Raw genomic sequence first — 24,210 nt, forward strand, 5'->3', positions numbered from 1 at the left:
TAAAGTGGCCAGGGTTCTGCAATTCTGGCATACCTGCAAGAATGTGCAGGCATACTCAGGACCCATGGTGGATTACTCCCCAACAAGGTCACTGAAGTTCTTTTGATTCTTCTGGATTATTTTTTTCTTTCTGTATTTCATTTTGGATAGCTTCTATTTTTTTTAAAACTTATTTATTTATTTTTGGCTGTGTTGGGTCTTTGTTGCTGCTGGCGGGCTTTCTCTAGTTGCGGCGAGTGGGGGCTACCCTTTGTTGCGGTGCGCGGGCTTCTCATTGTGGTGCCTCCTTTTGTTGTGGCACACGGGCTCAGTAGTTGTGGCTCACGAGCTCTAGAGTGCAGGCTCAGTAGTTGTGGCACACGGGCTTAGTTGCTCCGCGGCACGTGGGATCTTCCCGGACCAGGGCTCGAACCCATGTCCCCTGCATTGGCAGGCGGATTCTTAACCACTGCGCCACCAGGGAAGCCCCTTGGATAGCTTCTATTTCTATGCTTTCAAATTCACTGATCTTTTCTTCTGCAATCTCTAACCTGCCCTTAATCCCATTTGGTGTATTTTTCATCTCAGATATTATAGTTTTATTACTAGAAGTTTCATTTGGATCTTTAAAAAAAAGAATCTTCCATGTTTCTCTTTAACTTTTTGAACATATGGAATACAGCCGTAATAACTGTTTTAGCGTCCTCGTCTGTTATCTCTAACATCTATGTCAGCCCTCGATCAGTTTTGATTGATTTGCTATTTTCATTATGGGTTGTGTTTTCCTGCTTCTTTGTATAGGTGGGAATCTTTGGTTGGGCGCCAGATATTTGTAAGTTTTACCTTGTGGAGTGCTGGATATTTTTGTGTTCTTACAAATCTTGAGCTTTGTTCTGTGATGTAGTTCAGTTGCTTGGAAACCGTTAACTTAACTTGCAAACAAGTTACTTGGAAAACATTTTTGTCCTTTTGGGTCTTGCTTTTATGATTTCATGATTGTTTTATAATTTTTTAGGCCAGTTGAGAGCAGTGGTCATTCTAGGACTAGTCTAGGAATAATTAATTCCATACCACTACCAATCTAGGAATAATTCATTCTACACTACTGAAGCAAGACCTTAAGTCCTCTACTCAATGCTCTGGGAATTAAACGTTTCTGCAGTCCTGTGGTTGAAGCAGCCATCCACCTGGCCCTGTGTGAATGCCATGCACTGCTCCCTCTAATCCTCTCAGATGGCTCTTTCCTCGGACTTGGGTGGCTTCTTCACAAGCATGCTCTGATCAGTACACGCTCAGGTGGGACATTCCGAAGATCTCCAGAGCTCTCTCTGTGTGTGGCCCTCTCCTCTCTGATACTTTATCCTATGAATACTAGCTGCCTTCTTCTTCCCATACTCTCAGCTTCATGTCCTCAACTCAGGGAGCCCTCCAGACTCTACCTCAATGGTCTGGTCTACAAGCCAAGGCTGTAAACTGAGGCAGTTATAGGACTCTCCCCATTTGTTTCCCATCTCTCAGCATTCCTGTCCTTCATTACATGATTTCTGGTGTATTGGAAAACCATTGCTTCATATGCTTTGTCTTTTTTTTTGCCCCCACAATTGTTTCAAGAGGAAAGGTGATTCCAGTCCTTATTACTCCATCTTGGCCAGAAGTAGAAGTTGCTTTATTAATTTCTTAACTTTAGCTGTTATGTCTTCAAGTTTGTTTGTTTGTTTTTTTCCTGTCCTCCCACTTCAGGGACTCCAATTACACAAATATTAGGCTGCTTAAAGTTTTCCCATCTCACTCATCCTCTGCTTATTTTTTTAAGTCTTTTTTTTTCCTCTCCATGTTTCATATTGCATTGTTTCTATTGCTAAGTCTTCGAGTTCATTCATCTTTTCTTGTCTACCCTGTATTTAATCCCATTCAGGGTATTTTTAATCTCAGATGTTGTACTTTTCATCTCTAGATATTCAATTTGGGTCTTTTTAAAATCTTCCATGTCTCTACATAGCATGTTCAATCTTTCTTTTAGCTTCTTAAATACATGTAATACAGTAATAGCTGCTTTTAGTGTTCTTTTCTACTAACTCTATCAATCATGTGCCAATTTTGGATCAGTTTTTTGTTGTTGTTGTTATTTTTTGCCATGCCACGGGGCATGTGGGATCTTAGTTCCCTGACCAGGGATTGAACCTGTACCCCCGGCATTGGACGCATGGAGTCTTAACCACTGGACTGCCAGGGAAGTCCCTGGATCAGTTTTGATTGATTGTTCTCCTCATTAGAGATCATACTTTCCTGTTTCTTTGCACACTTGGTAATATTTGATAGATGCCAGAAACCGCAAAATTTACCTTAAGTGTTGAATGTTCGTGTATTACTACGTGTTCAGCTTTGTTCTGGGACACAGTTACGTGACTCGGAAACAGTTTGACCCTTTCAGGTCTTGCTTTTGCGCTTTTTCAGGTAGCACCAGTACATCATTTAGTTTAAGCCTAATGCCCCTTCCCCCACTCCCCCACTTCTGAACACTCTAATTAATGCCCTGAGAATTATGAATGGAAACAGGAACTATTCCCAGCCCTTTGGAAATTCTAAGAATCATTCCTTCTAATCTTTTTGGGTGCTTCCTTCCTTGGCCTCAGGTGTTTTTCTCCCACACATTCACTGATAAGACTCAAGGGAGACCCTCTGCAAATCTCCAGGGTTCTCTCTCTCTTTGCAGCTCTCTCCTCTTCTGCAACTGGCCTTGCAAACTCTACCTGCCTCTGTCTCTCTGAACTCACAGTTGAGGGAGACCATTGAGCTGTGCCTGGGTTCCCCTTATTCTGGTACATCTTGGAAACCTTCTCCAGGCAATAACCTGGGGCAGAGTGCTCATGTCATTTGTTTTCTGCCTCTCAGGGATCATCATCTTTCATTGCCTGATGGTCAATGTCTTAAAAAGCTTTGCTTAATATATTTTCCTCCAGATTTTAGTTGTTTCAGGCAGCATTGTAAATCTGGTGTCTTTTAATACATCTCATCTGGAACCTGAAGTCCCCACAATTTTTGAAGCCTAACATTAACAGTTTTTGTAATTGCTGGTCCAGTTTCTAATAATTAAATTTACTCATAAACTTGTTTAGAGATTATAATTTTAATCCTAATTTAAACTTTAAATCCAAGCAAATTAGCTCAGTCACTGTTTCTAAGGATACTTATTTTGTCAACAAATACTTGAGCACCTAGTGGTTTCTGGGGATTACAGCTGTGAACAGGACAAGAGCCCTGGCCTCATGGAGTTCATATTCTAGTGGGCATGTTTTAAAAAAATGTTAGCATGATGTATTTGCTAATTTGTCAAAGTTTTTTTGCAGAAAGCTCAAAAAAATAAAACTAAGTGATGTAAAAATTCTAAGGAACAATGATGAATCCAGACATACTTTTGGCTTGAAATCTGTCAACAAAGTAGTAGACCTGAACCACAGTTGTGTAGCAGCGGTGGGCAACTTTTATTCAATTTGGACATAAGTTGCACGAGGCAAGTGCCCTGCCTGTCAGCTGGCCTCTGGATTCCCGGTGTCTAACACATATGTGATAAAAAAATTTCAACCTCCTCTTCAAGGGACCTCATCTTGGTTCCTATAGGGGCATAAGGCACAGGAAACAGCCAGCCAGGACGTTAGGGAGGAAAAGCCTTAAGTACAACACATCAGGGGAGATGGAAATGTAACATGAAGCTGGCTGCTTGTCCTCAGTTGTCAGTTGTTTTAAGACTGGCAGGTGAGAGCAGACACTTCCTGCCTTTGGTTTGGTTCCTGACTTTTCAACATGGCTGGGCCAACTCCCTTGCCTCGGTTTCCGCAGGTGAGGGCAGGGAGGAGAGGAGGAAGAAAGGGGATGCCGTAGCTTCTAAACTTTACTTTTTAGGGGTGTATGTGTGTGGTATCTACGAATATGTGGGAATATATGGAAAACGTGAAGACGCTGGACAACTTGGATGTGCTGGGGGTGGTCAGGAGCCCAGGCCGTGTGTCCCTCCTCTGATCCGCGAACATCCACTCACCCGGATAACCCACCTGGGCGCCCGCATCCACTCACCCGGGTAACCCACCTGGGCGCCCGCAAGTCCAGCCGCGCAGCGAGGCAGAGGGTGGGTGGGAGGCGTGGGCTGGTGCCGGCGGCCTCAGCTCGCAGCGCCGGAGGTTTGGGGCAGCACCGGGAACGCTGACGCGAACCCCTGGCCCCGCTGCCCGCCAGCAAGCGCTCGGAGGGGCGGGGGCGGGGGCGGGGGCGGGGGCGGGCGGAGGCCCGGGCGGGGCGGGGCGGGGCGGGGCGGGGCGGGGGGTGGGGGCGCGGCCGGGCGGGCGGGCACGTGACGGGCGGCGCGGGTATTAAGCGGGGCGGCAGCTGCTCCGCAGCCCGAGCTGGTGCTTCGCCCGCGACCCAGCGCCCAGGCGTGCCGCCCCGAGAGGACCGCGCGAAGGTCACCCCGCGCCCGCCAGCCCGTCCGCCGCCCGCGCCTCCGCCGAGCCCCGCGCGCCTCGCCGGCCCCGCCGCGTCTCCGCCCGCCCGTCCGACCGCCCGAGCCCCGCGCGCCCCGCCGCAGCCCCGGCCACCCGAGCGCCATGAACCAGATCGAGCCCGGCGTGCAGTACAACTACGTCTACGAAGATGACGAGTACATGATCCAGGAGGAGGAGTGGGACCGCGACCTGCTCCTCGACCCGGCCTGGGAGAAGCAGCAGAGGAAGGTCAGCCAGGGCCGCGTGCCCGCCGTCTGCGGGCTGGACCCGCGTGTCTGTGTGTCGCCTTCCCCGGGGGGCGACCGCCCGGGGGCGCCGCCGACCGTGTGGACTAGCGGGAGGGAGCTTGATGGAGGGTCGTGTTGTCCCATGTCCTCGTAGCCGGGAAAAGTCCAGGGACAGGCACGGACCTGGGCGTCGTGAGTGCGCGCGCGCACGATTGTGCGTGGGTGCGCGCGTGTGTCACATAAGAGTCACAAAACGAACAATGTTAGGGGAAGAACAGTGCAGCCGTTTCTGTTTTAACCTGCATTAGTCCAGAATGTGAAAGTCTCAGGTCTGTTCCTGATCCCTTGAGTCTGTGACCTTGGCCACAGAGTTGTGTCTTCTGGTCCCGTTGTGTCCCATTTCCCCCTAACCCGTCTTTCTCCAAGTAAAAGAGGTCAAAAGAACATCGGCTTCATTCCGATTTTCACAGAGCTGCCCCAGAGAGTAATTGAAAATCATTTATTACATGTTTTGGGGTTCCCTGGAGAGAGATGCTGTAAGAACACTAGACATTCACCGATAAATTAATAGTTATTTCACACTCTATTTACGGTTCATTGAGGTGAGCGCACAGGGACGAGGGAGTCAGCCAGCTCTAAAAGTTCCCTTCCCATCTTGGTTGGCGCTCTCTGGGGGCCCAATGGAACATTCCACTATCTCAAGGTTTCTTCTTGATCCCCTTGGCTAGAATTCTAGGGACTGCTCACCAGGAGGCTAAATCTCGCCTCCTGTTTGGGCACAGAGCCTGGCTGGGTCAGGGATGCCAACCCAGACCTGCTCACCCAACCTTATGATGACAGTGTCCTGGCAAAAGCAAAGTGCCCTCTGCTTTTCCCCCCTATTTTTCTCGGGGTGGGGCAAAGTGGGTTTCCCTTCTAAGGGCCTGCCATTAAGTGGATAACGTCTGTTGACCATCTGTGTGCCTGGGATTGCTCTGTGTAGCTGCCACTGTGGGGGATTATCTGATAGTGCCTGGTGAATGTGTCTGACTATAGGAAACACATACTCCCAACAAACAGTGTTAGCTGAAGGAGAGAGGTCCCACATTTGGATAATTATCAGATAACCATTTTAGGGTTTTTTTTTTTTTTGTTAAATAACCATGATATTTTCAAATCAAGATTTTTCTTTTGTTGTCTATTCTCTTTTAAAACCACTTACTATTATTGTTTTAAAGCTCTAATTTAGCTACATTTCATTCTCCCCCTTAGTTCCATCATCCCTGCCTTCTTGGAAACAGTAGAATGGGAGTGATAAGTAGAAGTTGAGTCTATAAAGGAGAATAAAATTTCAAACCTTCTACAATTTTTTAAACACCTGGCTTGAAGATTATTAATGTGTTGTTATTATTAGTTCGTCATCTGAGCTAATTGCTGCATCATCAATGAGAAAGAAGTTAAATAGTTGCTTTAATTTTTAACAGTGAGTGTTTCTTTTTAAAAATTTTCCCCACAATTTTGATTACTACATTTTTTCATGGATTTTTAAAAAAGTCTTAAGTCTTTGTTGCAGAGATTGCTTTTTTTTTTTCCTCATGAGGAAGAGCAAAATAGCTAAGGAATTGGACAGGTAGTCTGCCCATCATTTTTGAAAGTAATAGTCTAATCACAGTGGTTTCTGTTGATTTTTTAAAATTACAGTACAGGATAGAGTTAATTTTAGTTTCCAAAGACAACATTGATATATGTCTTCTGTCATATACATATAATTTTAAAATTATTTTTAATATATGATATATAATTATATATATTTTTAAATTCACAGTATTTTTGGGTATAATTTCATTGTGATTTTTTTAAAGTTTGGGGTTCCTGCGTGAATATATTATTATAATTGTATAGCACTTGTATATTATATTAAAAAACAGACATATGTCATCTTTTTCTCAGGTAGGTTGAGTGCTGTGTTGTGACTTTAGTGACAAACAAAACAGAGCCAAACATTACGTTAGGACACAGACCTGAACAGATCCAGAAGATCCTCTGTTTCTACTTTTGGTAGAGGACCCACTCAAGTCAGTAAAGTAATACTGAACTGTGAGGTCCCGGCAGGCAGAGCAGTAGCCTCTATTTATGTCCTATGAGCCAAACTGCTGGAACAGGACAGGGATAAAATGCCATTGTTTCTATTGTGGGCTACCTTTTCCACACTTGCCATTTCAATGATATGCTGGGTATGAGATCTGTCAACAGATGCTGGTAACACATGATGACGTCTGTAGCGTTATAATGGATGAGGGACCTAATTATATCCACAGTTCACAGAGTCTCATGGGCTGTGGTAAACCTTGCTCTGGTATGGAATGCCTTGCTACAGAAGGACTTAGTAAAACTGTAGTGCTGTGTGTGTATGTGATGGGAGATCTTTTTTTTTTTTTTTACATAAAATTTACCATCTTAACCATTTTAAATTTTTTTTTTTTTTTTTTTTTTTTTTTTTTTGCGTTACGCGGGCCTCTCACTGTTTTGGCCTCTCCCGTTGCGGAGCACAGGCTCCCGATGCGCAGGCTCAGCGGCCATGGCTCACGGGCCCAGCCGCTCCGCGGCATGTGGGATCTTCTCGGACCGGGGCACGAAACCCTGTCCCCTGCATCGGCAGGTGGACTCTCAACCACTGCGCCACCAGGGAAGCCCAATCTTAACCATTTTAAAGCGTCCAGTTCAGGTGTGCTACGTACATTCACATTGTTGTGCAATCAATCTCCAAGACTCTTCATCTTGCAGAATTAAACTCTGTATAAAACAATAACTTTCTATCCTCCCCACCCCCTAGCCCCTGGCAACCACCCTTCTACCTTCTGTCTCCATGGATTTGACCCCTGAGGACCTCATATGGGTGGAATCACAGACTATTTGTCCTTTTGCATCTGGCTTACTTCACTTAGCATAATGTCCTCAAGGTTCATCCACGTTGTGTCATGTGTCAGAATTTCCTTCCTTTTTAAGGCTGAGTAATATTTCACTGACTGTATGGACCACACTTTGTTTATCCATTCATTGATTGATGCACACGTGGATTGCTTCTACCTTTTGGTTATTGTAAATAATGCTGCTGTGAACATGGGTGTACCAATATCTCTTCATGTCCCCGCTTTCGGGTTTTTTTGGTTAGATACCTAGAAGTGGAATTTCTGGATCTTGTGGCAATGATTGGTTTTCAATTTTTTGAGCACATGCAGTGCTTTTTCCAAAAGAAGGGCAATTTAGAAGATGTTGAATTTGGCATGAGTATGTACAGGCATTTCAAAGTGCTCTCCTCTTGCAGGGGTGTTTAAGAATATTTGTAGTCACATAAGTGAAGCTCTCTTTAGTGGACTTCTGAAACTTCTAGAGCTTTGGTGGTTAGAAGTAAGCTTCTCCTGGAAGCAAAGAGCACATTCAGCCTTTAATTCAACTGCGGCCTAATCGGGAGGTGACTTGTCAGAACAGCAATGCTGAATATGTGTGCTATCTCCGTGGGCACAGGGCGCTGTCCTTCACCACTCTGGGAGGCTAGAACAGACCTTTTAAGGAAATGACTGTGTGTTTCGATACATAAAGGGCCCTTACATCCTTAATCTGTATAGGGCTAGGTGATCGATACTCTTTTTCACCAGCTGTGGAGAGCATAAGAGAGTCGTTCATTTATTCCACATTCAGAATCCTGATTAGTTTTCATCGCTCCTAAAGAAATCCAAGTTCTTCCGCAGAGTCACAGTTTAGATGGAGCAGCTCACTGTTCTCCTCAGCACACCTGCTGCCTGTCCTGTCATCAGGCTGAAATGTTGCCACGTGGGGTCAGGCAGTGGGGAAGGACGCTTGTGTGGGAGCAGCTGCGCACAGGTTGGATTAAATAGAGGATCCAGAACCTGCCAGTTGCCCCTTTCCGTGTCTCAAGGAGCAACTGCTGGTTAAGGGTGCAGGTCAAGGCTCTTCTCCCCTGCACAGTGGAGTACGCTCTTGCGGGAATTTTCCCTGGGGAAAGAAAGGCACGAATTGTTCCAACGAGGTAAACGATTAACGAGGGGCCTGGGAAGTGTCTCAGATTCATGAGACCCAGATGAATCTCAGCTCTGCCTGGTACCCTCTGTTTGGCCGTAATCAAGTCACTAAGCCTTTCGAGTTCCATCTAGAAAATAAAGATAAGGGATTCCTGTCTTTCTTGCCTCACAGAGTTTTTCAGAATCAAATGGTCAAACTAGTTTACGTCGAAGGGGCTTTGTACGCTGTACAGGGATCTGTAAATGTTCAAATATTATTACTATCCTAGTGCAGCCTAATAATTAATTTCATCAGGTGGTGTTGTAGTAATTAGCGCTGTGATTGAATTTGTGAGGTTGAAGAAGCACGTGATTTGTTCTTTAGTGACTTGGATTTACTTTCCAAAAAAATTGTGGTAAAATCGACATAACATAAAATTTACCATTTTAACCATTTTTAGGTGTACAATTCAGTGACATTAATACATTCACATTGTTGTGCAACCATCACCACCATCCACCTCCAGAACTTTTCCATCTCACCCCCAAGTTAAACTCTGTGTCTATTAAACAGTAACTTCCTAGTACCTCCTCCCCCCATGTACCTTTAAAGGTAGGGTTTACACGCTTCCACACTTAGAACAAGAAATTGTTTAATAACAAGTGCCAGGTGCTTGTTGTATAAAGAGCAAAAAGTTTAGGAGATCAAGTAAGGAAAACCATTGTGGGTGAGGATAATGGGGAAACAGCTTTACAAGGGAGTAGAACTTGGGGTGGGCCTTAATTTGAGGAGTAACTAAATACTAGCTGGGTGGCGAGGAGAGAGAAACAGAACATTCCTGGCTAGAGAAATAGAGTGAACAGTCTAGGCTTAACTGAAGCTAAAGATACGATTCAGATTTAGAGAGAAAATTGCATAGGTGATCCAGGGCCAGTTTACAGAGGACCTAGGATGCCAGGGTGAGTGTGGACTTCGTTCTTCAAGCAGTGCAGAGCTCTGGGAATATTTGAGCCAGGAAGAGCCATGCTTCAAGTAGAATATTGTTTGCAGAATAAATTGCAGTGGGTGAAGGGCTGAGGTGGGGAACCCAGGTAGAAGCCCATTACGGGAATGGTACGTTTAAAGTGGTGAGGATTAGAAGCAGTGGTGAGGAAGCCATCAATTTGAGAGTGATCAGGAGAGATTATAAAAAGTATTAAATAACCCCATGTTGTTGCATGGCAGGCTGTTGTATAAATCCAATTAAGCAGACATGATCTCATCATTAGAGCTCCTGGGCTTAAAACTCAAGATAGTGATATTGACAAGTAACAAACAAACTAATGAGGAGTGTCTGCTTATCTAACCAGGAGAGGTGTCTGGGTGGAAGGCTGACCATTTACAGGATGTATCATTCAGTGCAGGGGCTGAGTGCTGAGGGGCAAGTTGTGTGTCCACGTGGCCATTGCCTAAATGCAGGGCTGGAGTTTCAGGCAGCCTTTGATGTCCAGAGAGAGTTGCTGATGGGCAGGCTTGCAAAGGCAGAATCTTGTATGAGCCCTAAGAAATCTCTGCCCCCAGAAGGGCTGTTGTTCTCAAGATGCCCTTGGTTTGCTATGGAGAACCACAGGTGCAGGAGTCGTAAGGTGGGGAAATCACTCTTTGTGATTTCTGCATCTTCTCTTAGGCACTGCGGTGTGTCCTGGGGTCTGCCCTACCCCTTCAGCCACATTCACCAAGGAAGAAACTTGAGCCCAAGATACGATTTTCCGGGAGCGTGGGAGGAGGAATAGAACTCTTAGCTGGGAAGCCTAAAGAACAGCAGCTTCAGAAAACTGTCAGAAAGCCCTACAGTCGGTTGCTGCAGCTGGGCTACAGAAAAGGTGCAGCTCTGGGGTGGGTGGAGGCACTCCCGTGATGAGCAGAGGAGTTGGTACGGAATACGTTGGAGGACAGTCAGAACTGTACCGCTGTTTCCGTGGGAACGGTACTAGTTCTTCCAGAAAGAACAGAAAGCAGAGATGAGGGGGAAAACGCTTGCTAACTACTGTGCTAGACTTGGTTCAAAGGAAGGAAAATCTTGAGTGCCAGAAATGTGTTTTTCTAAAGAAGCTGAGGAGCATGTTTTACACAAGCACATATCCGTCTGAGCACTTGCGCACTGGCCTCTGAGCCCACACCACGCCTGTACCCCTCCCCACGATTTTCTTGATCAGAAACTGGATGTTTTCTCCTGCAGCCGTACTGAAGGGCAGAATAGAAGTGGAGCACAAGCATGGCTGTTTATCCTTTTCATTCCTTTGGCAGACGTTTATTACGGTCCCGCTAGAGGCCGGGGTTAGGGAATGGAGTTGACACCACCCCAGGCTTTAAGGAGCTTGCAGCTTAGTTCAAGAGACAGAAAGGGCAGTGAGAAGTACAGAGGAGGGACACCCAGTTCACCCTGGCCGGTAGAAGGGAGTGGAGAGCATTTCCAAAGCCCCTCCTGCATGGTCCCCTTTCCCGGTGCCTGGAAGCATCTTCCTCCTTGGCGCCCATGCAGGGAAGCTGGGAGTTACCCTTGAGGCTTCCCTCTCTCTCAGCTCCTGTGAGCCCACCTCCTAAAGTCCTCCGGACCCTGCCCCTTCCTCCCATCATGTGCTTTAAGGCCTTCAGGGCCTCTGCACTTCCTGCCTGGATGGGGGTGGTGGCCCCTGCTTTGTCACCCTTCCACATACCGTACTTGCCTTCAGGCTTTTTTCTGCCTGACGCTGCAGGAGGGATCTGTATAAAACACAGCCTGGTCATGGTATTTCTGCTTAAAGCCCCTGTGTGGTTCTTTATTGCCTTCAGGAGGGTGTTGGGAGCCAGGCCTGAGCCAGCCTCTGTCTGCTGCGCCTCTCCCCCTAGGGCTCCTGGAGCCCACGTGTTTGATTCTCCTCTTGGCTTATACCCGAGACTACCTCCTCTACCCGCCCTGGGAGTTCTTCTTCCTCGGGCCCCTCCTCTAGAACATGGGTCCCTGGGTGCTGTCCTGGTCTCCCCTATGAGCAGACACTGTCCTGTGGCCCCCTGGCCCTGCAATGGTCCTGCTTAGAGTCTGCACTCACATTTGTGAAATGCAGGAATTATAAGTCATATTTCTGAAAAGAATTTAGTACCATTAAATTTTTTTTTTGCAATCTTTGCAACTCCTTGAGCTACAAATGTATTAACTCCAGCTCATACTTGTTTAATGCTCCTTAAAGAGCAAGTTCCCCAAATGATGGACTTCTCCGACTTAGCTCTTATTCTCAGACTGAGCCTACGAAGATAAGATGTTTAATTAAAAAAAAAACAATAATTTGTAATTTAGAGATTTGGGGAATAAAATAAAATCATACATGTAGATTTATTTAAATGATACTAAAATGTGTCACCATATTAATGAACAAAGCTCTGGGAGCCCAGATTGGATTGGAAATGACTGTTTTGTCCAGATTGAAAACCTTTACCCACATCATAGAGAAAATTCCAAATTCATTTAGATTCAGAGAAGTATACATTTAAATTTGTTCTTCTCAATGTAAAACCTGGTAAGACAAAAACTTTTGGAAGACATGGTAGGCTTCACAGTAGCGAAAATGGAAAAGAGAGAAGAGATGCAGATGATTCTGCAGGGTATGTGGACCCTGGAAAAGAATTGGCCTGGGCGGTATTGATATAAGCCGAACCCAAGACTACAGGGTTAGCATGGCTTTGAGTTGTCTTGCTGTGTTTGTTTGTTTTTGCTAGGGGATAAATGTATTAGTCATCATTCCTAGAAATTTCTGTATAATGAAAATAGATTCTCATTAGCCTCTGTTACAACCTTTTCATTAAAAGGCATGCTATCGCGGGAAAAACTCTTATTTTTTAGTGATTGTAAGGATCAAGTGGGCAAGTAAGTGAATAGGAGGTTGAGGGGAAATGAGAACAGTATTTGATATTGAAGGTATGACTGAGTTTTATACAGACAATTATAATTGAGATTGGCAACTCAAGAAATGCTCGGGAATTCCCTGGCTGTCCAGTGGTTAGGGCTCCACGCTTCTACTGCAGGAGACACGGGTTGGATCCCTGGTCGAGGAACTAAGATGCTGCATGCCACGCAGCACGGCCAAAAAAAAAAAAAAAAAAAAAAAAATCCTGTCTTTTAGAGTCATGAGGAGTCTTTAAGTTTCTTCATTATAGTCCAACAGGATGGGAAGATAATAATTATTTAGAAGGTAGGTAATCTAATCTCATTGTTTTTTATTAGGATTTTAAGATATTTTGTATGCATTAGGTTGAACCGTAGGAAATTTTTGACACTGACCATTTTGACCTCCAAAAATTGCAGTTTCTTATGGCTCAACCCAATAAAACCACTTTACCACTATTGTCCCACTATATTCAAGTTACTTGACCAAGACCACACCACAGCCAAGCCATAAAACTGAGTTCAGCTTGTTTCTAGTCTTACCTCTAATGCCTTTGGTATTCATTTGGGAAAATAAGGGGTGGTTAGGTTTTGTAGAAGTTAAAAATGTGAGGTTTGGATTGAGGGCTTGACAGCCCATGGAAATATCGAGAAGGAAGGTCAAGCCTAGAGATTTAGGTGTGGGAGTTATCTGCTCAGAGGCCATGGTTGAAACTGTAAGGAGGGGATAGTGGAAGATCTACCTGCCAGGTGCTGAGGTGAGCTTAACATCGAGGGCTCCCAGAGGAAGCAGTGATTACTGGAACGTGGAAGCCTCGCTTCTCTGGATGAAAACATGCATTTACTGGATGACTTAAAACTAGATGAACTGTTGAAATGTCTGATTTTCTTCCGGGAGAAATCTCACCTTGGTATTTCTCTGGAACTTCGCCAGTCCGTCTGAATCTGACATTTGAATCCGTTTAGTCGCTGGAACAGAAACCCAGGGCTTTGGCACCGTGGAATGGGAGATCTTTTAGCTCATGAGATAAGTTATGCTTGCAAAGGAAGTGAGAAGCTGTAAGAAACTATTTATGGCGGTATGCTCAAGTCTGTGACATAAAATCCTTCTGCAGCTGGAATGGCCAAGGCTGGGCTTTATTGAGGAAGACTTTATTGAAAATTTGTAAGGATTACTGAAGAAAGTAGTTTCATTACTGAAAAGAATTGGTTTCATCTTAACATACCAAGTGTAGCATTCAACCACAAGGTGGGTTTCCCTTTTCTGTTTTATCATTTATAAAATTAAGAAAATAGGATGAGTGGTGGTCCTCATTTAGGGGTTTTGTTTTAAGGTTTAAAAAATATTATTGATATTTTGCGTGTATCAGTCATGAAAATAGTAAAAGACATAACAGAATTGCAATCAGTTTCGAGATTACCCATAGAGGGTAATATTTTCCTATTTTAAAACAAATCCATGTTGGAGGGGCGGCAAGGGTAAAGATCAGGTTGGGCTGGGACGTGAGGAGGGGATATTCGTTGGAAAAATGCAAACCATGTGTTTTACATTTTGTAAACCGTACAATTTCTATTCTGTTACTGCAGTTTATGAAATAGGAAGTATCTGAATATTTCATTGCATACCTTTCCTGTTAAATTTTGGGACAAAATGATGTTTATTTTCATTTTTTCAGTATAACAGCAAAACAAAAATACTCCAGTAAGACAGTAAAAGTGATATTTTAAGATATGGATTTTTTTCCAGTGGATTAAAAAAAGAATGGGAGGGGATTTGGCATATGGTTCCCAGTATCCCCAACTATTCAGTATATAGGGCAGAGCAGCTATTTATTGAGAATTTGCAGGCACTGTTTAGACCATATGTATTATTTTATTCGAACGTCACAACAGTCTTAGGAGATGAGTATTGTGATTCTCATTTTTCAACCAGGGAGGTTAAGTAACTTACCTAAGGGTGGTTGAGGGTGGGGAAGTGGTAGCTGGAACATGCACACAGAATTTTGTCTAAATTACAAAGACATTCTCTCTCACAATGGAAATTTAATAACACATGGAGATGCTAATTATTTTATTGCACATTTTGGTCTGCAAGTGCCAGAGCTGAAGTTTGGATCCAGGATGCTTAACTCCAGAGGCAGTGCTTTTATTTTTATATTTTTAAAATTTATTTTGTTGAATTTTAGTTGATTTATAATGTTGTGTTAATTTCTGCTATACAGCAAAGTGATTCAGTTAGACATATATATTCTTTTCCATATTCTTTTCCATTATGGTTTATCACAGGATATTGAATATAGTTCCCTATGCTGTACAGTAAGACCTTGTGGTTTATCCATTATATATATATATAATAGTTTGCTTCTGCTAACCCCAGACTCTCAATCTGTCTCCTTCCCCCTTGGCAGCCACAGGTCTGTTCTCTATGTCTGTGAGTCTGTTTCTGTTTTACAGATAAGTTCATTTGTGTCTTGTTTTACACTTCACATACAAGTGATACAATATGGTATTTGTCTTTCTCTTTCTGACTTATTTCACTTAGTATGATAATCTCTAGGCCCATCCATGTTGCTGCAAATGGCATTATTTCATTCTTTTTAATGGCTGAGTAGTATTCCATTGTATATATGTACCACATCTTCTTTATCCATTCCTCTGTTGATGGACATCTAGGCTGTTTATTGGCTATTGTGAGTAGTCAAAGGTGGTGCTTTTTAACCACTAAATTTTTCTGTTTTCGTTGCTTTTTTGCTCAGAGTTTTAACCAACAACCTAGAGAAAACACCTGGAATTCAGTATTCCTAAGTTTTCACTTATCCAAAACCTACTGCCCATGCATAAGGGTGTGTGTGTCTGAATTTTTAATTTCTAAATGGGTCCAGGGGGAGCATCTGATGAGAATGAGAAGACTAAATTTTGAGTTATGGAAAATACTGTCCTTCCAAGGTAACCCCAAGTGAGGGCCTAGCAATCACTCTGTCCCACAAAAGTGCCAGAGGAGGAGGAAACGGACCACAGGAAAAGCCAACTACACCTCTCAAATGGAGGCTTACAGGACATGCCATTAAGGGCACATCTTTGGAATTACCTGCTGGTCTGTCTGACACAGTTCCAAAAAGAAGCCGGAGTTCAGGATGCCTAAGCATTTGAGTCAGTTCCCGTTTGGAACTAGAAAAGGAGACTTCCAGTGGCAAGAGCATAGATTAGAGCCGTCCTCCTGCAGACGTGATGTCTTAGTGGACAGGGATGTTCTCCAAGATTTGGGCTCCACAGAGATTCGGCCAAAGGCAGTGCCAAGGACTCCCTTCACTTTACATTGAAAAAAATCCTGCCTTTCTTTTATTTATTTTTAACTTCTTATTATGGAAAATTTCAAACATATATAAAAACAGGACATATAGCGAATCCCTCTGAATCCCACTGGCCAAGGAAAACCAAAGTTTCATGAATAGGGGATGCCTGGTTCTTTTTTCCCCCAGCTTTATTGAGCTGTCATTGACAAATAAAACATTTTATATATTTAAAGTGTGCCACATGTTTTGATAAATGTATACATTGTGAAATAATTACCAGGGAAGTCCAATACTAAAAGGAAAAAAAAAGTTTTTATGTTCAATAGATGCTTTATTCTCTAAACGAAATTTTGAATCAAAACTGCCAATTAAGCCTACAGTTGCCTTCCCTGTTTTGAAACATCAGTCTCCTCCCCCCCAGACCCCACGCTTCCTGCTACCCCTTTTGGCTGTCCAGGCCTCCTCCCTGCTCTGCTGGGATACCTCTCCTAACCCCCAGTTCTCCTAGTAATTTCTCATGCTGTTAATGTTACAACTGGCTATTTCTAAAAACCAAAGATTGCCAAGACCTGCTTTTCCAGAGATCATCAATATTTTAAAGGTGACCTTTCTAAGACAATAACGCTGTTATCTAATTCCAATGGTGAATTTCAGGCTCTGTAGGAGAAGAGGACAGAATTGTGCAAAGAAAGCACTGTTGGCAGAGGTAAAGCCTTTTAACATCCTGTAAACGGGGATGGTTAACTGCTGTTTGTGGCCCCTTGTAAAGTCAGTACTGATAGGGTATTTCTCTTCTCCTGCTGCAGACTGATCTGATAAACTGACCCCATAACCTCCTTCAGGTTTATTGGTCTAGCTCCCGCGACCACTACTTTTACTTCTTTGAGTGGGGAGCCTGAATTTGAGACAGGAGGTGGGCACCGTGTCTGAAGAGGCTGAATTTGATACCTCTGCATCTTTGTTTCCTCCACCACCCCAGAGTGCAGGGAGGAAGGAGCAGAATACACGTGTTAAGTGTTCTTGGGGAAAGGTTATTTTTAGGGGCAGTTTTGCCAAGACTGCTTCTGCAGCTTTTCTTTAGGTACAGATCACATCCTCACCTGCTTAGGTATGTGAATTTCTAGGGGAGCCCTGGGAGGGATGGGGGCTGCTGCCTGCACGTAGCAGTTCCAGGCCACCCCCTTCCTTACAAAGATTCATTTTAGTTTGTTTCCCAGCTTTATTGAGATGTAATTGACATGTAATATTGTGTAAGTTGAAGGGTTACAACATCTTGCCCATCTTTCAGGTTCTCTATTCTTTTTTTTTTTTAAGAAGATGTTGGGGGTAGGAGTTTATTAATTAATTTATTTATTTTTGCTGTGTTGCGTCTTCATTTCTGTACGAGGGCTTTCTCTAGTTGTGGCAGGCGGGGGCCACTCTTCATCGCGACGTGCGGGCCTCTCACTATCGTGACGTCTCTTGTTGCGGAGTACAGGCTCCAGACGCGCAGGCTCAGTAGTTGTGGCTCACGGGCCTAGTTGCTCCGCCGCATGTGGGATCTTCCCAGACCAGCGCTCGAACCCATGTCCCCTGCATTAGCGGGCAGATTCTCAACCACTGCGCCACCAGGGAAGCCCAGGTTCTCTATTCTTTATGGAAGGAAATGAGGAAGGAGGGTGGACTGATTCCAGAGGTAGGGTGACCCCTCATCCAGGTTTGCCCAGGACAATCCCAGTTGTGGCTCTTGTCCCAGAGTAACTATAAATAGCATCACCTTTCACTCTCAGAAGTGGTCCAGTTCGAATTCTGTGGTCACTGTTCAGAGGAGATACACAAGGCCACCTCAAAGAAGGTTACCATAATATTGAGACCCAAATAATTTGTATATTGGACAGTAATGCCTTTTCTCAAAGTTCTGGCCTATTTCTGAACTTGAAAGAATGCAAATATTGGTGAAATGAGAGTTCTAAAACTTCGACAGTTTTAAATATCACTGTCTAGTAATTTCTGAATCTTCTAACTCACGAATCCTTTAGAAGACCAAGCCTTGTAGCCAGCGGTGGGAGTGAGCCCTGCGTCTGGAGGGTGTGGGACCACGGACCCCGCTGGATGCCTACTGTGGACCAGGTTTCCCTCTGAAATGCACATTGTTGTCGTCCTTATGGTAGTTTGTATGCCGTCCGTGTGGTTTTATAAATAGTATATATACTCATATGCAGATAGCTTGCTATTAATATGTGCTAGGCTTTAAGGATGCTTATTTTGCACATCTAAAAAACTAAGGGTTAAACTTTATTGAGATATCTGGACCAATTTCCAAGGTTGGATCTCTGGGTTTGTCCTTATGACAGCTTAAGTCTTTTTCTAATAAAATTGTATATATCTTTAGACACTTGAAAGTCTGGAAGTGAAGTGGTGATAAATATATTTACTGTGGGACAAAATCGTGTTTCATGTAAAATTATCCCTTCTGTCATGAGACACAGGTGGGGCTGTCACCATTCGAGTCCATTAAGGACTTGGTCGGGAAGCAGGGTGAATGTTGTCAGAAATACTTGGGGAGTGACAGTGGGTTCTATTGCTGTCTGTCACTGGTGTCTGGGTAACTGGATACTGAGGATTTCTCTGCTGCGGTCCTCGGACTTGGACAGTGTGTACCTTCTCCATGGGCATTTTAAAACTTCACATTGAAATAGGGATTTTAGTGTCAAACTTAAAAAAAAGTCCTGAAGTAGCACCTCACCGACTGATTAACTCAAGAAATGTAAGCTTGCTGGAATGTATCCAATTTAAGTAGTTTTTCTTTTACAGGTAAAAAGATGGAGGCTGAGTGAAAGAAAGCTAGCTAACATAATTACAGATAACCAGGGAAGGGAGAAGAATCTAGCCTAACAAATTATATAGACTTTCCCAAACCACCTTTTTAAGATACATTTTCAAATAATCACGTCACCCAAGTCATGTCTTCACTACAGAAAATATGGAGAAGAAATTTAAAAAGTCATACTGTAGGGAAAACTAGTGTTAACATTTTGCCATATTGCCTGCTAGATGACTTGACGCTGTACTAGAAAAGCATATATTTCTGTCTTTTATACTATAATATATAACTGTCTGAAATGGCTCAGGATACGAAGACTTTATTATCTATTTTTATGAACACTTTTTAGTCAGCATGAGCCCTAGGGAAGAACCTCTCGATGGAGGAAATCCCAGCCTGGTTCCCCCAGGGCGGAGTGGGCAGGAACTTTGGAAGTGACCGGCTTTCCTGGTTTTTAGCCCTTCTGTTTTCCAGAGCTTTCCGCGTATGTAGAGCAAAGCTGTAGACGGACCTAATTGGAGGCTGTTCCTCACTTAGAACTGTGCTCTGTCCAAACTGCCAACGCAGAGACTGGCGTATTATAGAGAGCTGTTCCCTTTGAAATGAACACTTGAATTTCTCTGTGCAGACAGCCATTTGTTTGGGTCCCTGAAAATAGTAACAGTATGGTGAACCTGAATTAAAGAATATTTATTTTGGTGTCTGGGTAGTACAAGCTGCTTCCCCGGTTGCTGGGATGGACCGGGGTTGGGGAGGGGGCCATCAGTGTGCTTTTCTTTAAACTTGAATTCATCCTCAAGAAGAGAATCGTGAAAGTACAATTAATGTTGCTTTTGCCTATAACCGAGCAGCAGTTGGGTCTGCCCTGTCCCAGAGCCATGTCTTACACATAATTACCCAGGCTCCAAGGGAACAAGTTATTTTGGAAAGCATAACTTAGGATCAATCGTATGTGAGGCTGTTGGGAGCCTTAAATGCTTGCTTACCAGAAAGTCGTCAAAGGAATTCTCCACGGAGGTCATGCCAGCTTGGGGGAGGCAGGTGTGACCCCACAAAACTCCCAGCCAGCGGCTAAGTCAGGCTCTTGACCTTAGGAAATCTTTAAGCTCAGGTGACCAGGCACCAATAGCTTTCATGTGGTTCTTTGAGCTTACCGCTTTTTGTTTTTAATACTTTAGAGCAAAAATGACCAAAACTTTGATTCTGTAGAGATTTGATTTGGTTAGCGTATGCCTCCAATTGTTTAGGAAGTATCTGCATATTTCTAATCTTAACTTTTTTTTTTTCCCATTTAACAGTTAAAATGGGGAAGTTTCATCAAGATCATTTAACTGTCCTTTAGAAGACAGAAGGCTGTAACTTTTTTTTTTAATAATTAAGATTTTGTTTCAAGCATTGCAAAACATCCCTTGGAATTAAAGGAGAGGTAGTTTGGATTGCAAACTAGTATTGGGAGTCAGTGGCTCACAGAAGTGTTTGATGTCCTTGCTTAGGTTGCTTCCCTCTACCTTGAGGACTACAGAGATGCAGAGATGAGTAATTGCCCCTGAAAAATAAGAATTAGGAGAATGAGTAATAAGGACTCCTGTAAGTGGTAATAAAATGTTTGTAGGAAATTTCATGAGCTGGGAGGAAATTAACAGATGGAGGTACTTCAGCTTCCAGAGAAATGTAAGATTTTTTTATGAAACAGAGAAAAGTGCTAAATAATTCAACCCAAATCCAATATTATTTCTGGTGATCTGTATGAGAGGGAACACGGGGACGCACATTGGGTTTTAAATGAAAAAGGAATGCAGTAAGCTGAGACTTCAGACAGTTGTCATTTTCACAGGACAGGCAAAGCGTACTGATATTAACATCAGCAAGTGATAGACCTCAGTTATTTTAGTGTATCATTCTTTTTGTAAAATTTTTGCTCATGTCCTTTTTTATTTTTTATTGAAGTATAGTTGATTTACAATGTTGTGTTGATTTCTGGTGTACAGCAAAGTAATTCAGTTATATATATATATAACTTATAACTATATACTTCCCTTATAGTTTATTACAAGATATTGAATATAGTTCCCTGTGCTATATAGTAGGACCTTGTCGTTTATCTATTTTATATATATTAGTTTGTATCTGCTAATCCCAAACTCCTAATTTATCGCTCCCCCACCCTCTTTCCCCTTTGGTAACCATAAATTTGTTTTCTGTGTATCATTCTTGTGCATTAATTACTATTTGTCTTCATCAAAATCAGTAAAATTTAGACCAGAATAGTGAATATTTTAGCACATGTGAATGTTGACCTCTTTTTAGAAGAAAGACTAAAACTATTGAAAGATAGTTCTTAAATAAAGGTAAAACCACGACTCTCATACAAGAAGAAAAATAAACACGTTAAAGATGTTATTTAACTTACTAATGAGAAAACTGGAGAGGTGTACCAGCCAGTTCAAAAGAGAATCTGAAGAACAGTAACATTTATAGATCGGTAATATTGAAATTAATGTCCAAATGGTGGCAGATACTTTTCTGTGGGTGGAAGGAGGGTTGTCCCTGAACTGGACAGAATGCATTCCTTGTCTGTGGACAAGAATGACTTTGCATTGCTCTTGATCATCTTTGGCTTAGATAGATGAGCTGTAGAAGAGCATAGAAGTGATGCCGTAGACAATGCACAACTTTCCCTTTGGAGCTCAGATGCTTCCCAACATAAAGTACCTCATTTAGCTATTTCCTCTTTCCAAATTTCATAACTTTCTGTTACATCCTTTCTGGAAATTACAGAAGAGACTCCACATAGTAGGCAGGTCATTCCTTTTTTATTTATTTACTTATTTATTTTTAATTTGGTTGAGACTGGGTCTTAGTTGCGGCAGGCGGACTCCTTAGTTGCAGCACATGGGATCCTTAGTTGTGGCATGCGGGATCTTTAGTTGCGGCATGTGAGCTCTTAGTTGCACCATGTGGGATCTAGTTCCCTGACCAGGGATTGGACCTAGGCCCTCTGCATTGGGAGTGTGGAGTCTTATCCACTGCTCCATCAGGGAAGTCCCAGACAGGTCATTCCTTAAACCGGAATTAGTCCGGGCTAGACTTGGCTTTGTTAAAAAAACTGGAAAGCATTTTTGTCCCGTTAGGCAGCCTCAAGGGTTTTTAGCACATTTCTTAATCTATTCTGAACATCCAGGGACTAAATGGAAGTCAGTCTTATGAGCCTGGTGATTGAAGCCTAAAATTCATGATGAAAACCAGACCTGGTTAAGACTGTCTTTTCAGCGGCTGGGAGAGCCATCTTTAACCTCCCCACTTCAGTCATCCATTAGCCTGATTCTATTTTTAGGTCCCCTCAGCAGTAAGGTTGCCTTTTACTTTTTATGAGGTGTTTTTTGGGAAACAGGATTACAGACTCCTCTTTTTTTAACGTTTAAGGATTCTCTAGTTAAGTTTGACATGATAATAATAATTTTCAAAAGCCTGGAACTTGAGCAAATAGAGATTTTTAGCTCTGTGCTGTTTTTTATTTTTTCAGTTTAAAAAATCTGATTGCTATCTCCTTTGATCTATTCCAGAAGGTCAAATAAGATGTTATTCAGCAAATAGTTACGGAGTGCCACTAGGTCCCGGGCACTGTCTAGAACACAAAACAAAAATCCCAGCTTCTCTGTGTGGCACTTTCACAGATATTTTTAGAATGTTCCAGGTGGTGGTGTCACCCACCAGGTATTTCTGAGAGGATTATTCCTGCTTCCCTACCAAGTCCTTAAAGAATTCTAAATGGTGACAGCCCTACTTGAGTTGTTTGTAGGCTTTGATATTCCTTAATTAGAAATTGTTAGATATTCTCACATTGCCTACAAAGAGATCCTGAATCCTGCTTGAAGGCAGTATTTGTTGGGGATGAATAAGTGGGAAAAGGCTGCCTCTGTTTTTTTCTCTTTCTTTGTCTTTGAGTAATCAAATTTGTATTGATGAGTATTCCTGTTACTCAAGTTAAAAGCAGTATGTTGTTACTGTTGAGGCTCCAATTCATTTAGGACTGAAATTGTCAAGTTTAAGCTTGAAGTATTAAAAATTTGAATGAGTGCTAGCTCTGTGTGCGTGAATACAGGTGTCCCTGCTTGGTGCTGATACAAAGGTGAATAAGGGAAGACTAGGGGCTTCTGTGTTCATTTTGTGGTTCTCTGATTCATAATATGTATGCCTGCGGGCATATAAAAGCCTGGGAAACCAGTTGTGGGCCTTCCATTTGCAATGGAATGCAGTGGTATTTGTCTTTAAAAATTTTTTTAATTTATTTTATTATTTTACTTTATTTAAAAATATTTTTTGGCTGAGTTGGGTCTTCGTTGCGGTGCGCGGGCTGCTGCTTGTGGTGGCTTCTCTTGTTGTGGAGCACGGGCTTCAGTAGTTGTGGCATGCAGGCTGAGTAGTTGTGGCTCACGGGCTCTAGAGCGGAGGTTTAGTAGTTGTGGTGCACGGCCCTAGTTGCTCCACGGCATGTGGGATCTCCCCGGACCAGGGCTCAAGCCCGTGTCCCCTGCATTGGCAGGCAGATTCTTAACCACTGTGCCACCAGGGAAGCCTGGAATTTGTCTTTTTACATGAGATAATTTTAAAGTTCATGGGAAAAATATATTTACCCTCTATGAGCAAAAACTAGTGCTCTAAGCACCTTGTACCTTCAGGAAATTAAGATATGCCAGTGGGTGTCCTTGTTTCTTTTAATGGTGGGGTGAGTACTTGTGATAAACCAGCAAAGATGGAGACCTGGCATGGTTCTGGGTTCTTGGATCACAGACCTCCTTGTATCCTTCTCTGTGTACAGCAGTAGGCTATGAAATGTGCTGAATGACAGCATTTTTATGTTCAGTTATCAGAGGTGGAATGTCTCCTCTGTTCAAGTAGACAAATTGTGACCATGGGCTGTCTTCATTTTTCTATGTGATGACTTACTTCCATTTCCATTGTAAGCACTTCAGGTTTCTTTGAATTGCCATCACCGACTGCTGGTATTTCTGTGTGTGTTCCTGTAGCATTTATATTTGCAAAATATTTTCCAGTCGCTTACAATTCATCACACTTCCCAGCCAACTCATCGAATTAGGTCCATGGTGCATTGCTTAGGGGAAGAAATAAGCCACATGAATAGCAGAGGCAAACTCTTATATATAGGATGGATAAACAACAAGGTCCTACTGTATAGAACAGGGAACTATATTTAATATCCTGTAATAAACCATAATGGAAAAGAGTATGAAAAAGCATATATGTATAACTGAGTCACTTTGCTGTACAGCAGAAATTAACACAACATTGTAAATCAACTGTACTTCAATAAAATGAAAAGAATACAGGATAAATCCAAGGAGAAACACGCTAAGACACATATTAACCACACTATCAAAAATTAAATACACAGAAAAAAATACTAAAAGCAGCAAGGGAAAAGCAACAAATAACATACAAGGCAATCTCCATAAGGTTAACAGCTGATCTTTCAGCAGAAACTCTGCAAGCCAGA

The 24,210-nt window shown here is 42.9% G+C and overlaps 1 protein-coding gene across 1 annotated transcript in view; it reads left to right on the forward strand.

The window, feature by feature from the left end:
• Positions 1-4,516: 4,516 nt before the first annotated feature.
• Positions 4,517-24,210, forward strand: part of ACTN2 (actinin alpha 2) — an 80,720-nt gene continuing 61,026 nt past the window's right edge. The window contains exon 1 of the mRNA XM_082673077.1: positions 4,517-4,703. Coding sequence (XP_082529203.1) covers positions 4,578-4,703 — 126 coding nt within the window. The 5' untranslated portion in view covers positions 4,517-4,577. The remainder of the gene's footprint in view (positions 4,704-24,210) is intronic.

This window comes from Grampus griseus (genome assembly GCF_964374135.1).
Source record: "Grampus griseus genome assembly, chromosome: 16".
Taxonomy (NCBI): Eukaryota; Metazoa; Chordata; class Mammalia; order Artiodactyla; family Delphinidae; genus Grampus; species Grampus griseus.